We start from the raw sequence: 13,954 nt of genomic DNA on the forward strand, positions 1-13,954 counted from the left end.
CGGCCACCTCGGGAGGCCAGGCCCCAAGGGCTGGGGCCGGGAGAGAGGGCGGGTACTTGCTCTCGGTGCGGGGCGGAACCGTTCTGTCGGTGGGGCGGGGCCAGCTCTTGGCAGGGGGCGTGGCCCTGCTGGCTGTCGGCGGGGGGGGCGGGGACGTTCAGTGGGCGGGGGAGAGGGGCTGTGCTGTCGGCGGGGGGCGGGGCCTGCTGTGGGCCGGGAGACTGGGACGTGCTGCGGGCCGCGGGCAGGGCGGGCTAGCGGCCGGTCGGGGCCGACCTTTCCGTGGGTCAGGGGCCACGCTGGCCGCCATGGGCGTGGCCGCGCCGATGGCGGGGCGGGGCCTGCTGTTGGCAGGGGGCGGGGCCGGACTGTGGGCGGGTCTGGGCCGGCCTTTCCGTGGGTCAGGGGTCACGCCGGTCGCCGCGTGCGGGGCCAGGCTGTGGGCGGTCTGGGGCGGCTTCTCGGTGGGTCAGGGGCCAAGCGGGTCGCTGTGGGCGGGGCCGGGCCGTCGGTGGGGGGGGGGGGGGGGGGGCGCGGCCTGGCTGTGGGCCGTGGGCGGGGCCGGGGTCACGGCGGTGGGCGGGACGCTCCGGGAAAAGTTCCGGGAAGGTGAGCCAGTCCAGACCCGGCGCGGAAGTTGGTGTCGTCCGCGCGCCCTCCGGTAGCGGCCCGCGGCCATGTCCTCGGGGGGCGCTGGGTCCGGCGGGCGGGAGGGGGCCCCGCGCGCGGCTGCGACGCTCTGTGGCCTGTACCACGAGGCCGGGCAGCGGCTGAGGCGCCTGCAGGACGAGCTGGCGGCGCGGGATGCCCTCATAGAGCGCCTCCGCGCCCGCCTGGCCGCGCTCGAGGGGGACGCGGCGCCCTCGCTCGTGGACGCGCTACTGGAGCAGGTGGCGCGCTTCCGGGAGCAGCTCCGGCAGCGGGAGGGCGGCGCCGCGGAGGCCGCGCTGCGCCAGGTGCGGCCCTGTGGGCGAGCCGCGCTTCCTCAGACCGCAGCGGGTGTGGGCGCGTGTGGGTTTCGAGGAGGGCGAGCCCGTGTCAGGGCTGCGGGCTTGCGTCCCGGTGGGTTGTGACACGTTTGAGAGCGTGCGCTCCAGGGTTGGGTGAGGGGAGTGGGTGGCGGCGGGCTCTGAGGAGTGTGTGCACGTGCACCGTTAACCTTAGAAACAAAACTGCCCGTTACTGTTCCAGAAAGGGTAGGCTTCTCTGGAACAGCAGAGAACTGCCACCCAGGACCAGCACGTTAGGGCAAAAGCCTTCGCTAGGGCACGGAACGCCGAGGACGCCGTCTTATGGGGGGCGGGGGCTGTTGTAAACAGAAAGCCCATTGGAGGAAACTGGGAGCTGGAAGTGTGGTGGCTTCTCATTGGCTGGGCTGCTGCCGGAGCCGGAGGAAACCTTCCTCCCTCTTGGGATCGCGAAGCAGTTGGGCCTCGCCAGGCCCCTCTTCCGGTGGGATCTGCAGTGGAGGAGGCGTGGTTCTCACTAAAGTTTCCTTTTGTTGATTCTCACGGTTTGGGTCTGACAGGCGTGTGCCACGTTGCGTGTGAGGGTTGCGCGTGCTTGTCGGCTGGCCCGTGCTGGGTTCCGAGGGAGGAGCGTTCTGGTCAGTTCTGAGGTGTGTGCGCGTGAGTTGGCTTCCGGACGGTGTGCTCCCGTGTTGTGTGGGGAGGTGTGTGTCGGCTGGTTCTGAGGGGCGCGTGCGCCTGTTGGGTCTGAAGGTTGTCCTGTAGGAGGGGTGTTTTTTCCGCTTGGTTGTGAGGATTGTCCGTGTGTTGTGTTCTGAGGGGTGTGCTCCATGTGTGTCCATTTATATCTGAAGGTTGTGTTCGGTTTAAGGGTCGTGTGTGTGCAGCCGTGGTGGGCACGAGGGTTGTAGGTCTGTGTTGGTTCTGAGGTGTGTAAGCCCCATGTGGGTTTTGAGGAGGGCGCGTGCCTGTTTTGGTCTGAAGGTTGTGCGTTCGTGTTCGCTCTGAGGGTTTGTGAGGGTGTTAGATTCTGGGGAGTGTATCCTGTGTTGGGTCAAAGGGTGTCTGCCTGTGTTGGGACCTGAGGGGTGTGTGCTCACGTTGAGGTTGCGGGGCCTTGTTGGTCCGAAGGTGTGTGTGTTCCGATGTCGGGTGTGCGGCCTGTGATGCTTGTGTTGGGTTGTGCGGGGGGGCGGGGGGAGTGGGCCTGGACTTTGCCGGCGCGGTGTTTGTGTGTGTGTGTGTGTGTTAGGTTCTGAGTTGTGTGCTCCTGTGCTGGGTACAGAGCGGCGTGTGCCCGTCTGAGTCTGCGGGTTGTGAGTCCATGTTGGTTTCGAGGGGCGTCTGTGCTCCTGTGTGGGGCCTGAGGGGGCACCTGTGTTGGTTCTGAGGGGTTCGTGCCTATCTTGGGCTCTTGGGGGGGTGCTCCCATACTGGGTCTTGAGGGTATGTGCCGAGCTGCGTCTGGGGGTTGGGTGTCTGTTGTTCTGAGCGGTGGGTCCGTGTTGGGTCTGAGGGTTGAGTTCCACTTGGTTTTGAAGGGCTGGCTGTCCTCGTCGGTTCTGATAGCTGGGTCTCTCCCTGGTGGATCTGAGGGATATGGGTTTGTGTTGATTCTGAGAGGTCTGAGGACGTGTTAGGTTCCGAGGGGGGTGCTCCCAAGTTGGGTGAGAATGTTGGTGCCTGTGTCGGTCTGAGGTGTGTGCTCCCATGTCGGTTGTGAGGGGTGTGCCTCTGTTGGGTTCTGTGGTGGGGCGTGCCTCCGTTAGGTCTAAGGGTTGTGTGTCCTTGGCTCTACAAGTGTGTGTCTGTGTTAATTTGAGAGGTGACGTGCCTGTTTTAGGTTCTTAGAGGTGTGCCTTGGGATTGGGTTCCGAGGGGTCTGCTCTTGTGCGCCTATCATGGGTTGTGAGGGGTGTACGTGCCCATGTTGGTTCTGGGGTATGTGTGCCTGCGTAAGTCCTAAGGCATTGTGTTTGTGTTGGGTCCTGAGGGGCTTGTGCACCTGAGTGGCTTCGCAGTGGTGTGTGTGTCTATTTTAGGTTTGAGGTGTTTACATTTGTGTCAGTTCCGGGGTGTGTGTGTGTGTGTACACACGTTGGCTTCAGAGTGTTGTGCTCCCGTGTTTGTTGTGAGGAGTGTGTGTGCTCATCTGGATTAGAGGGTTGTGTGTCTGTGTTGGTTCTGAGGAGCGTGTATTGCTGTGTTGTGCCCATATTGGGTCCACTGGTTGTATGTCCATGATGTTTCTGAGGGGTGTGTGGCCATGTTGGTTTCTGAGAGGTGTTCTGTCTGTGTTGGGTTTGAGATGTGCATGTTCAGTGTTGGTTCTGAAGGGTGTGCTCCCATATTGGGTGAGGGTGTGTGTCCCTGTTGATTTTGAGGTGTGTTTTTGCTCCTGTGTTTGGTCTAAAGGGTGTGTGTCCCTGTTTTGGGTTCTGAGATGTTTGTCCATGTGGGGTTTGAGGTGTGTGTGAGCCCACGTAGGTTCTGGAGTATGTGTGCGCTCATGTTGGGTTCTGAGGGATTTTTGTGCCAGGTCACATGTGTATCGAGGGGTGTGAGTAGGTGTTCATTTTGAAGGGGGTGTGTGTTCCTGTTTTGAGTTGAAGGTATGTGCTTATGTGCTCTGTGTTAAGTTCTGAGTGGTGTGTGTGCCTGCGTTGGGTCTGAGGGTTGTGTGTCCGTGTTGGTTCTGAGGGTGTTTTCTGTTTGTGTTGTGCTGAGGGGTGTGTGTTCTTGTTGGTTATGAAGTTTTGTGGGTGTATCAGATATTGAGGAAGGGCTCCCACGTTGTCTGAGGAAAGTTTGTGTGCATGTGGTGGATTCTGGGAGGTATGTGTGCCCATTTGGGTTCTGAAGTGTCTGTGTGCTCTTGTTAGGTGGAAGGGGTGGATGTGTGTCCATGTTGGCTGGGAGGGGGTGTGTGTCTGTGTTGGGCCTGAGGTTATCTGCCTATTTGGAGTTACGATGGGTGTGTATTTGTGTTCACACCCCCTTGTTGGGTATGAGGGTTGTGTGAAACTGTACTGTGTTCTGACGGGTGTTTGCCTGTGTTGGGTCTGAGGGATGTGCACCCATGTTGTGTTCTGAGGGGTATGTTTGCCTGTGTTAAGCTTTAGGGTTGTGTGTGCATGTTGGTTTTAAGGGTGTGTGCCTGTGTTGAGTTTTGAGGGTTGTGCGTCCTACTGGTTCTGAGGGCTGTGTATCTTGTTGCTTTTAGGCATGTGTCCTTGTTGTGTTATGAGGAGTGTGTGCCCATGTTGAGTGTCATAGGTGTGTATCCATTTTGGATTCTGAGAGGTGTGTGTGTCCTTGTTGACTATGGGTGTGTGTGCCCATATTGGGTCTAAGGTATCTGTGTGCCCCATGGAGAGTCGGTGTCTGCTCCCACGGTGGTTCTGTAGGGTATGCGTGCCTGTAGGTGGGTTCTGAGGATGTGTGCACAATTGGGTGTTTTGCCTGTTTTGGGTGTGAGGCTTGTATGCCTGTGTTGGGTTCTAAAGGGCATGTGTGCTTATCTGAGGGTTGTGTGTTTTTGTTTATTCTGAGGGCTTTGTCCTTGTTGACATCTGAGGGCTGTGTTCCCTCATTGGGTTCTGAGTGGTGTGTGTCCCTTTTGGATCTGACGGGTATTTGTCTGTTTTGGTTCTGAGAGTGTGAGTGCCTCCATGTTGGGTCCTAGGGGCATGTGACTCCATGTTGGGTTGATGAGTGTATACCTTTGTCGTGTCTGAGGTTTGTGTGTGCATGTGGGGGTGAGGGGAATGTGCCCATGTTGTGTCTGTGGGTGTGTGCACCTGTTTTGGGTTCTGTGGGTTGTGTATGCCTGTGTTGGTGTGCGGGTTGTGTCTGAGTTCATTCTGAGGGGTGTGTATTTGTGTTGGTTCTAAGGGTTGTCTGTGTGTGTTGAGTTCTGAGGGGTGTACTCCCATGGGCATGAGGTGTGTGTGGCTGAGCTGTTTTCTGAGGGGTATATGCATCAGTGTGGGATTCTGAGGGGGTTGTGTACCCATGTCAGGTCTGAGGGGGTGTGTGCACCAGTATTGAGTTGTGAGAGGTGTGTGTGCGCATGTTGGTTCTGAAGAGTATGTGTGTTCTCATGTTGGGCCTAAGTGTTGTGTGCAGCCTTCTTGGGTTCTGAGGGATGTGTGTGCCTGTGTTAGGTCTAAGGGTTGTGTGTTCACGTGTCTTTGTTGGGTCCGTGGGGTATGTGTGCATGTGTTAGGCTAAAGGGTTGTGTTTCTGTGTTAGTTCTGTGGGTGTGTGTGTGTCCGTGTTGGGTTTGAAGGGTGTGTGCCCCTTTTGGGTTGTGAGCAGTGTGTGTTCGGGTTGGGTTCTGAGTGTCTCCTCCAGGAGTGGGTATGAGGGCTGTGTGTCGTGTTGGGTTCTGAGGGGTGTGTGTTCCCATGTTGGGTTCTGAGGAGTGTGTGGCCTGTTTAGGTGAAAGGGTTGTATGTCCATATTGGTTCTGAGGGCTGTGTGTACCCATGTGTTTCGTGTTCGTTCTGGGGGGTGTGAACATATCTTAAATTCTGAGGAGTGTGCGCCCATGTTGTGTTCTAAGGGGTGTGAGCCTAGGTTGGGCTCTGAGGAGTGTGTGTGACTATTTGGGTCTGAGGGTTGTGTATTCATGTTAGTGATAAGGGATGTTCCTGTGTTGTGTCTGAGGGTTGTGTGTTAGATTCTGAGGAATGTGCCCTGTGTTGGGTCTGCGGGTTGTGTCCATGTTGGTTCAGAGGGCTGTGTGTGACCCTGTTGGTTCTGAGGAGTGCCTGCGCTCCCGTGTTGGGTTCTGTGGAGTGCGGGGCCCGTGTTAGGCCTCAGCGTTTTATGTCTGTGTTGATTTTGAGGCTTGTGTGTCCATGTGGGTCTGAGGATTGCTTTCCATTTGGTTGTGAAGAGGTCTTTCCGTGTTGGTTCTGATTGCTGTGTGCGCCCATGTTGGGTCTGAGGCTGTGTGTTCCTGTTGCTTCTGAGAGATGCCAGCATCTGTTATGTTCTGAGGGGTGTTCTCGTGCTGGGAGCTGAGGGGAGTGGGCCAGTGTTTGGCCTGAAGGATGTGTCTGTGGTGGTTTTGAAGGCTCTGTGTGCTTACGTGATGGATCTGAGGGTGTGAGCCTGTGTTGCTTCTGAGGTGTGTCTCTTACTGTCTGTTTTGAGTTGTGTGTGCTTGTTTTAGCATCTGAGGTGTGAGCTCCCATGTTAGGTGTGACGGGTGTGTGTGCCCCTTTTGGGTTTCTGGGGCCGTGTGCATTCATTTTGTGTTCAAGGGGGTGTGTTCTGTTTTGGGAGAGGGGTGTGTGCTCCGTTTGGGTTCTGAAAGGTTTGCCTGTTTGGGCTCTAAGGATGTGTTCCTGTTTTGGGTTCTGAGACGGGGTGTGTGTTGTGTTCTGAGGGGTCTGTACCTGTGTTAGGGCTGAGGGCTGTGTGTGCCAGTGTTGAATCTGATGAACGTGTTTGTTTTGGGTTCAGAGGAGTCTGCTCTCATGTTGAAAACCTGAGACATGTGTGTGACCCTGTGGGTTATGGGGGGTTTGTGTGCGTGTTGGATTCTGCGGGACTTTGGGTTCTGATGTCTTTGTTAGGTTCTAAGGTGTGTGTGTGTGCCACTTTTAGGTTTGAGAAGTGTGCACCTATGTTGGGCTTCAGGGATATGTGTGTGTGCACATGGAAGGTTCTAATATGTCTGTGTTTGCGTTTAATTGTGTGTGTAGACACTAGATTCTGGGTGTGTGTGGGTGTGTGTGTGTGTGTAGTACATGGGTATAGACTCCTGGTGTGTATGTGTTCACATTGGGTTCTGGGCCATGTGAACCCCTGTTATGTTCTGGGGTGACTTTTAGCCCCGGTTGTAAATGAATCTTTCAGTAGCAATAGCTCCCTGATGCTGGGACCCATGACAATGGCAGTGCCTGCTAGAGTGTCAAGTAACGCACTTAAGTCTTACTTTCCCTCCTCCTCATCCTTGTCATTGATGTTAGTCTGTCGTTTTGAAATACCATAAGCACTCAGACCAGGAGCAAGAGTAACAGTATTTTTCTAGAACAGCTGTTTGGAAGTGCCTCCACACGTTTGGATGAACTCTAGTGTTCCATTTGGGCCATAGCTATCATCTGGGTTGTCCCAGGAAAGAAACTAGGTCTACAAAGGGATTACACTGCAAAAGACAATTTTCACTTCTTAGCTTTGTCCTGCAGCCAGATTGTAGACTGAAAAAGAGACTTTCCCTCACCGCCACCCCCTTTTACTATAAAAGTAATTTTGAATATCTGAAAAATAGAGGAAAGGACAGAGAATAAACTAACAGCCACTGTAATCCCACAATGTGGGGGATAACCAGTGTTAATTTCTTGGCATGCCTCCTTCCTGTTTTTCCTTTACACACTGGGTGCGGTTGAGTTCCTGCTGTCTGTACATTTTACTTCATATCACATTGCCAGTACTTTCTCATCTGCTTTGTTTTAAATGCCTCTGGAAGCCAGATGTCTCCCTCACTCCAGCTCTCTCCCTCTTCTGGGGAGAGTGGTTCATAACTCATCAGGGCAGAAGAAAAATTTAGAAGTCACCTGGTCTGCACCGCTGATCTTAGTGTCATGGACACCAGGAGCCATAGATGAGTGCAGAGTGGGGACCCGAGCACATCATATCTGCCACCTACTCGCACACACCTGCGAGAAGCAGTACTCTCCCTGTAGTCTGGCAGCCACTGGTGTTCAGCCTACAGGTTCAGCACTGGCATGCTGTGGCCCCACAGCCTCTAAGCAGGTCCCAGACACAACCAGATCTAAAGTCCTACATCTGTATGGTCCTTTACCCCAACATGTAGGTTTTGTTTTAGGATTTTTAACTATTTAAGGAGCATTTTAACAATCTGGTATCTTATGTGATTACATGTTTGTTGCTTACTCCTGTATCTGTCTGGGTCTGTCACAGAACCTGTGGAGGAATAGAGAGATTTCCCATTGTGCAGAGTGAAAACAATGAGAAGACTTGATCAATAGGTTGGTCTCGTCAGTGGCCATGTCAGCCAGCCTGTTAGGAGCAGGGAGCCTGGGTTGGGAGACCAGGAGTTCCCAGAGAGGATGCTGAGGCTGTATCCTCAGCTGTGTAGGGACTGCCAGGTGACTGAGCTGTAGCTTAGCATGTGATAGGGCCAGACCATTCTTGGGAATTGTGGTTCTTTTTGCCGCCACAGTAAGACTCAAGAACGTATCTCATTTGTAACACAAGGCCTGTACAGGTAACTTTACAAGCTCCTCTAGTTAAGACTTTCTGGGATAATGGTGCTAATTCACTATGTGGCCCATAACTGCTCAACCCCATCTTATCACCACCCAGGGTACTAGGTGGACCCTGCCTAGTCCTGACATACCAGCTTTCTCTCCCTTCCAGCTTTTCTTTCCCTGTTCTGCCATGCTTTCTATTGAGTGGAACGGCAAACATCCTTTACAATAAACTATATTAGGTGTGTGTGTGTGTGTGTGTGTGTGTGTGTGTGTGTGTGTGTGTGTTGTTTGTGTTTTTGTTTTTAACCATCCGTCTATCTTCATACCTTTTTTGATCTTGTAAAACTAAAACTCTTTAGCCATTAAGAAAAAATTTCCCATCTTCCTGCCCCCTAACCTCCAACCTTGGGAAGTATTCTACTCTCTGTCTTTATGATTTGATTAGGGACCTCATAGAAATGGAATCATACAGTATTTGTCCTTTTGTGATGGGCTTATTTCACTTAGTATAATGTCCTGTAGGTTTATTCATGTTGTATCATGTGCCAGAATTTCCTTCTTTTTAAGGCCGAAAAATATTCCATTGTATGTATATACCACATTTTGCTTATCCATTCATCTGTTGATAGACACTTTGGTTGCTTCCATATTTCAGCTATTATGAATAACACTGCCTCTATGAATACATGTGTACAAATCTATCTTTGAGACCCTGCTTTTGATTCTTTGGGGTATGTACCCAGAAGTGGAATTACTGGATCATATGGTAATTTTGTGTAACTTTTTGAGGAACACAAAAAGTTTGGTCCTTTTTGAGACCAAAAAACTTTTTGAGAACCACCATACTGTTTTCCACAGTGCTGTACCACATTCTGTTTTCCACAGTGCACAGAGTTGCAATTTCTCTACATCCTCACTAATATTATTTTCTTTCTTTCTTTTTTTAACAGTAGCCATTCTAATGGGTATGTGGTGATTTAATACAAAATGATGACAGTTTTGATTTGCAATTTCCTAATGATTAGTGATGTTGAGCATCATTTCACATGCTTATTGGTCATTTGTATATCTTCTTTGAGGAAATGTCAAGTCGTTTGCCCAGTTTTGAATTGGTTACTTGGTTGTTGCGGAGTTTTAGGAATACTCTATTGGCATACCTCATTTTATTGAACTTCTCAGATACTGTTTTTTACAAATTGAAAGTTTGTGATGGGGTGCCTGGCTGGCTCAGTTGGTGGTGTGTGTGCCTCTTGATCTCAGGGTTGTGGGATCAGGCCCTGTGTTGGGTGTAGAGTTTTTGTTTTTTAATAAAATCTTAAAAAAAAAAAAATGTTTGTGACAACCCTGCACCAAGTAACTCTTTTGGCACATGTTTCCAACAGCATTTGCTCACTTCATGTCTATGTGTCATAGTTTGGTAATTCTCACAATATTTCAAGTTTTTCATTGTTATCATGGTTGTTATGGTGATATGTGATCAATGATCTTTGATGTTACTATTGTAATTTTTGGGGGCACCAGGAACTATGCCCATATAAGACAGCAAACTTAATACATGTGTGTGTTCTGATTGCACCACTGACTATCCATTCCCCCATCTATCTCCCTCTCCTCAGGCCTCCCCACTCCCTGAGATACAGCAGTACTGAAATTAGGCCAACTAACAACCAACCCTACAGTGGCCTCTGAGGGTTCAAGTGAAAGGAAAGGTCACGCATCTCTCACTTGAAATCAAAAGCTAAACATGATGAAGCTGAGTGAGGGAGGGATGTCTAAAGCCAAGATAGGCCGAAAGGTAGGCCTCTTGTTCCAAACAGCCAAGTTGCAAATGCCAAGGAAAAGTTCCTAAAGGAAATGAGTGCTACTCCAGTGAGCACATGAATGATAAGAAAGGGAAATGGCCTAACTGCCGGTAGGGAGAAAATTCCAGTGGTCTGGAAGGAGGATCAAAACCGCTGCAATACTCTCTTAAACCAAAGCCTCTTCCCGAGCGAGGCCCTGACTCTCTTCAATTCCGTGAGGGCTGGGGGAGGAGAGGAAGCTGCAGAAGAAAAATCTGAAGCTTGCAGAGGTTGGTTCGTGAGATTTAAGAAAGACGCCGTCTCCATAACACAAAAGTGCCAAGTGAGGCAGCAAGTGCTGATGGAGAAGCTGCAGCAAGTTCTCCGGAAGGTCTAGCTAGGATAATTCATGAAGGAGGCCACACTAAACAATGGATTCTCAGTGTAGACGAAAACAGCCTCATTTGGGGGGAAGACTGGGACTGTCATCGCTAGAGAGGAGAAGTCAGTGCCTGACTTCAAAGTTTCAAGGGACAAGCAGATTCCCTTGTTAGGGGCTAATGTAGCTGGTGACTTGAAGTTGGAGCCAGTGCTCATTTACCGTTGGGAAAATCCTAGGGCCCCGAAGAACTGTGCTGAATCTACTCTGCCTGCGCTCTACAGATGGAACAACAAAGCCTGGATGACAGCATATCTGTTTACGACATGGTTTACCAAATATCTTAAGCTGACTGTTCAGACCTACAGTTCAGAAAAAAAGATTCCTCTCAAAGTAATACTGTTCATTGACATTGTACCCAGTCACCCAAGAGCTCTGGTGATGTATAGCAAGGTTAATGTTTTCATGCCTGCTAACAGACCATCCATTCTGCAGCCCATGGTGCAAGGAATAATCTTGACTTTGAAGTCTTAATTTAAGAAATAAATTTCATAAGGTTGTAGATGTCATAAATAGTGATTCCTCTGATGGATCTGGGCAAATTGAAAACCTGGAAATGACTCATCATTCTAGATGCCATTAAGAATATTCCTCGTTCATGGAAGAGGTCATGATATCAATATTAACAGGAGTTTTGAAAAAGTGGGTTCCAGCGCTCATGGAAGACTTTGAGGGGTTCAAGACTCAATGGACGAAGTCATTGCAAATGTGGTGGAAATGGCAAGAGAACTAAAGTCAAGAGTGGAACCTCAAGATGGGACTCAATTGTTAAGATCTCATGATAAAACTTGAATAGATGAGGAGGTGCTTCTTTGGGGGAGCACAGAAAGTGGTTTCTTGAGATGGAATCTACTGGTGAAGATGCTATGAAGATTGTTGAAATGACAACAAGGATTTAGAATGTTGCATAAACTTAGTTGACAAAGAGTGGCAGTGTTTGAGAGGACTGACTCCAATTTTGAAAGTTCTGTGGGTAGAATGCTATCAAACACCATCACGTGCTACAGAGAAATTCTTTTGTTTCCTGTGCTCTGGTGTCCTATCTAAGAAAACATTGCCAAATTCAATATTGTGAAGTTTTGGCCTATGTTTCTTACAAGAGTTTTATAGTTTTAGGTCTTAAGTCTGATCCATTTTGGATTAGTTTTTGTATATGGTGTGAGGTAGGGGTCCAATTTTATGCTGCATGTGGAAGTCCTGTTTTCCCAGTACCATTTGTTGAAAAAATTATCCTTTCCCAGTCTTAGCACCCTTGTCAACAACCATTTGGCCATATATGCAAGGATTTATTTCTGGGCTCCCTATTCTGTTTCCTTTGTGTAAATGTCTGTTTTTATGCCAGTACCACACTGTCTTGGTTACTGTAGCTTTGTAGTCAGTTTTGAATTCGGATAGTATGAGTCCTGCTTTGTTCCTTTTTTCTTCTTCTAAGATTGTGTTGAGTATTTGGAGTCCCTTGACATTCTATATGAATTTTACGATGAATTTTTCTATTTCTCCAAAAACAAAAATCATCTGGATTTTGATAGCAATTGCATTGAATCTATAGATCACTTTGGGTAATGTTAACCTTAAGAATAAAACTCAGTTATTTACTAGCAAAACCATATTCGGGTTAGTAGAGAATTGCAATTCATGCAAGGTACAGCAAAACCATAAGCAAGTCCAGAGAACAAAGGAGAAGAATGCTCTTTTATAGAGGAAAGGGGGAGCTGGGAGGGCTGTCATAAACAAACAGTCCATTGGAGTAAACGGAGTTTGAGGTGTAGTGACTTCTCATTGGTTGAGTTGTGACAGTCTTTCATGGGCTGGGCTGTTGCTGGTGGAGGAGAGAACCTTTTTTCCTTCTGCTAGGATAGTGAAATACAGTTGACACTTGAACAATATGGGGGTTATGGGTGCCGTCCTCCTGTGCAGTTGAAAATCCAAGTATAACTCCTGACTCCCCAGAAAGCCTAACTACTGATAGCCTACTGTTGACTGAAAGCCTTACCAATGACATAAACAGTTGATTAACACTTACTTTGTGTTGTATGTATTATATGCTGTATGCTTTTTCTTTAAATCTTTAAGGAGGCTCCATACCTAACATGGGGCTTGGATTTACAACCCCAAGATTGAGAGCTTCATGCTCTCCTGACTGAGTCAGCGGGTGTCCTTACATGCTGTATTCTTCAAGTAAACTAGCAAAAAGAAAATGTTAAGAAAATTAAGAACATTCCTGTCCAGATGCAAGATACATCTTTTCCTGTTGGTTCTGCAGTTGACAAGTGGCAGGGCATGAGGGCCCTGATTCCATTTTAGTGAGGTTTCCCTTAATACTTTTCACATTAGTATTGACATTTTAACACTATTAAGTCTTCCAGTGTGTGAACATGGGGTGTGTTTCCATTTATTTCTGTCCTAATTTCTTTTCTTTAAAAAAATTTTTTTTGTTATGTTTATTTTGGAGAGAGAGACAGAGTGTGAGTGGGGAGGGGTAGAGAGAGAGGGAGACACAGAATCTGAAGCAGGCTCCAGGCACTGAGCTGTCAGCACAGAGCCTGACGTGGGGCTCGAACTCACGAACTGTGGGATCATGACCTGAGCTGAAGTTGGCCACTTAACGGACAGAGCCACTCAGGCGCCCCTGTCCTAATTTCAGTAATGTTTTGTAGTTTTCACTGTACAAGTCTTCCATCTCCTTGAGTAAATGACTTCCTAAGTCTTTTATTCTTTTTGATGTTGTTGTAAATGGGATTGCTTTGGTAATTTCTCTTTCAGATTCTTCATTGTTAGTGTGTAGAAATACTCCTGTGTTTTATTTGTTGACTTTGTCTCCTGGTATTTGCTGAATTCATTTAGTCTAAGTTATTTTGCATGTGTGTGTAATATTTAGTTTTCTACATATAAGATTATATCATATGCAAACATCATTTTACTTCCTATTTGGATGCCTTTTCTTTTTCTTTTTTTCCTACTTGTTCTGGCTAGAATGTCTAGTACTATTTTGCATAGTAGTGGTGAAAGTGGGCACTATTGACTTGTTCCTGATCTTAGAGGAAAAGCTTTCAGTCTTTCACTATTGAGTATGATACTTGCTGTGGGTGTTTCAAATATGGCTTTTATTGCGTGGAGGTAGTTTTTGCCTCAGTTGATATGAGTATGTGTCTCCCCCCTTCACTGTTAGTATAGTCTATTACATTGATCAATTTTGTTTTCCTTATTTTCTTAATGAAATATGTTTGTGAACTTAAGCACAGTAGTATAATTGTGTAACAAATCCAGTGAAAAACTGTCTGATTGGAAAGGTTTAATAATAACATTTTGTTCACTCTAAGGGATTGATGTTGACTCATAGATAGAAAACAAACATCAAACACGTACATTGTGCTTCTTGCCACCTAAAAGGCTTAATTCTCAGGTCATTATTATTAGATATTTATCAACAATTGTCTAATTATCTTGAGGTATAGTATAAATGAGAATAAATGATAGGTATGTCAAGAACACGATCAATTTACAACATGTAGAAAATAGAACTAAAGTGCAAACAAA

The 13,954-nt window shown here is 48.5% G+C and overlaps 1 protein-coding gene across 2 annotated transcripts in view; it reads left to right on the forward strand.

The window, feature by feature from the left end:
• The first annotated feature begins 670 nt into the window (after positions 1–670).
• TNIP2 (TNFAIP3 interacting protein 2) overlaps positions 671–13,954 on the forward strand; it is a 34,257-nt gene continuing 20,973 nt past the window's right edge. For both annotated transcript variants that reach the window (XM_042937055.1, XM_042937056.1), the window contains exon 1: positions 671–956. In XM_042937055.1, coding sequence (XP_042792989.1) covers positions 678–956 — 279 coding nt within the window. In that variant the 5' untranslated portion in view covers positions 671–677. The remainder of the gene's footprint in view (positions 957–13,954) is intronic.

The sequence above is a fragment of the Panthera leo genome, chromosome B1 (genome assembly GCF_018350215.1).
Source record: "Panthera leo isolate Ple1 chromosome B1, P.leo_Ple1_pat1.1, whole genome shotgun sequence".
Classification (NCBI taxonomy): Eukaryota; Metazoa; Chordata; class Mammalia; order Carnivora; family Felidae; genus Panthera; species Panthera leo.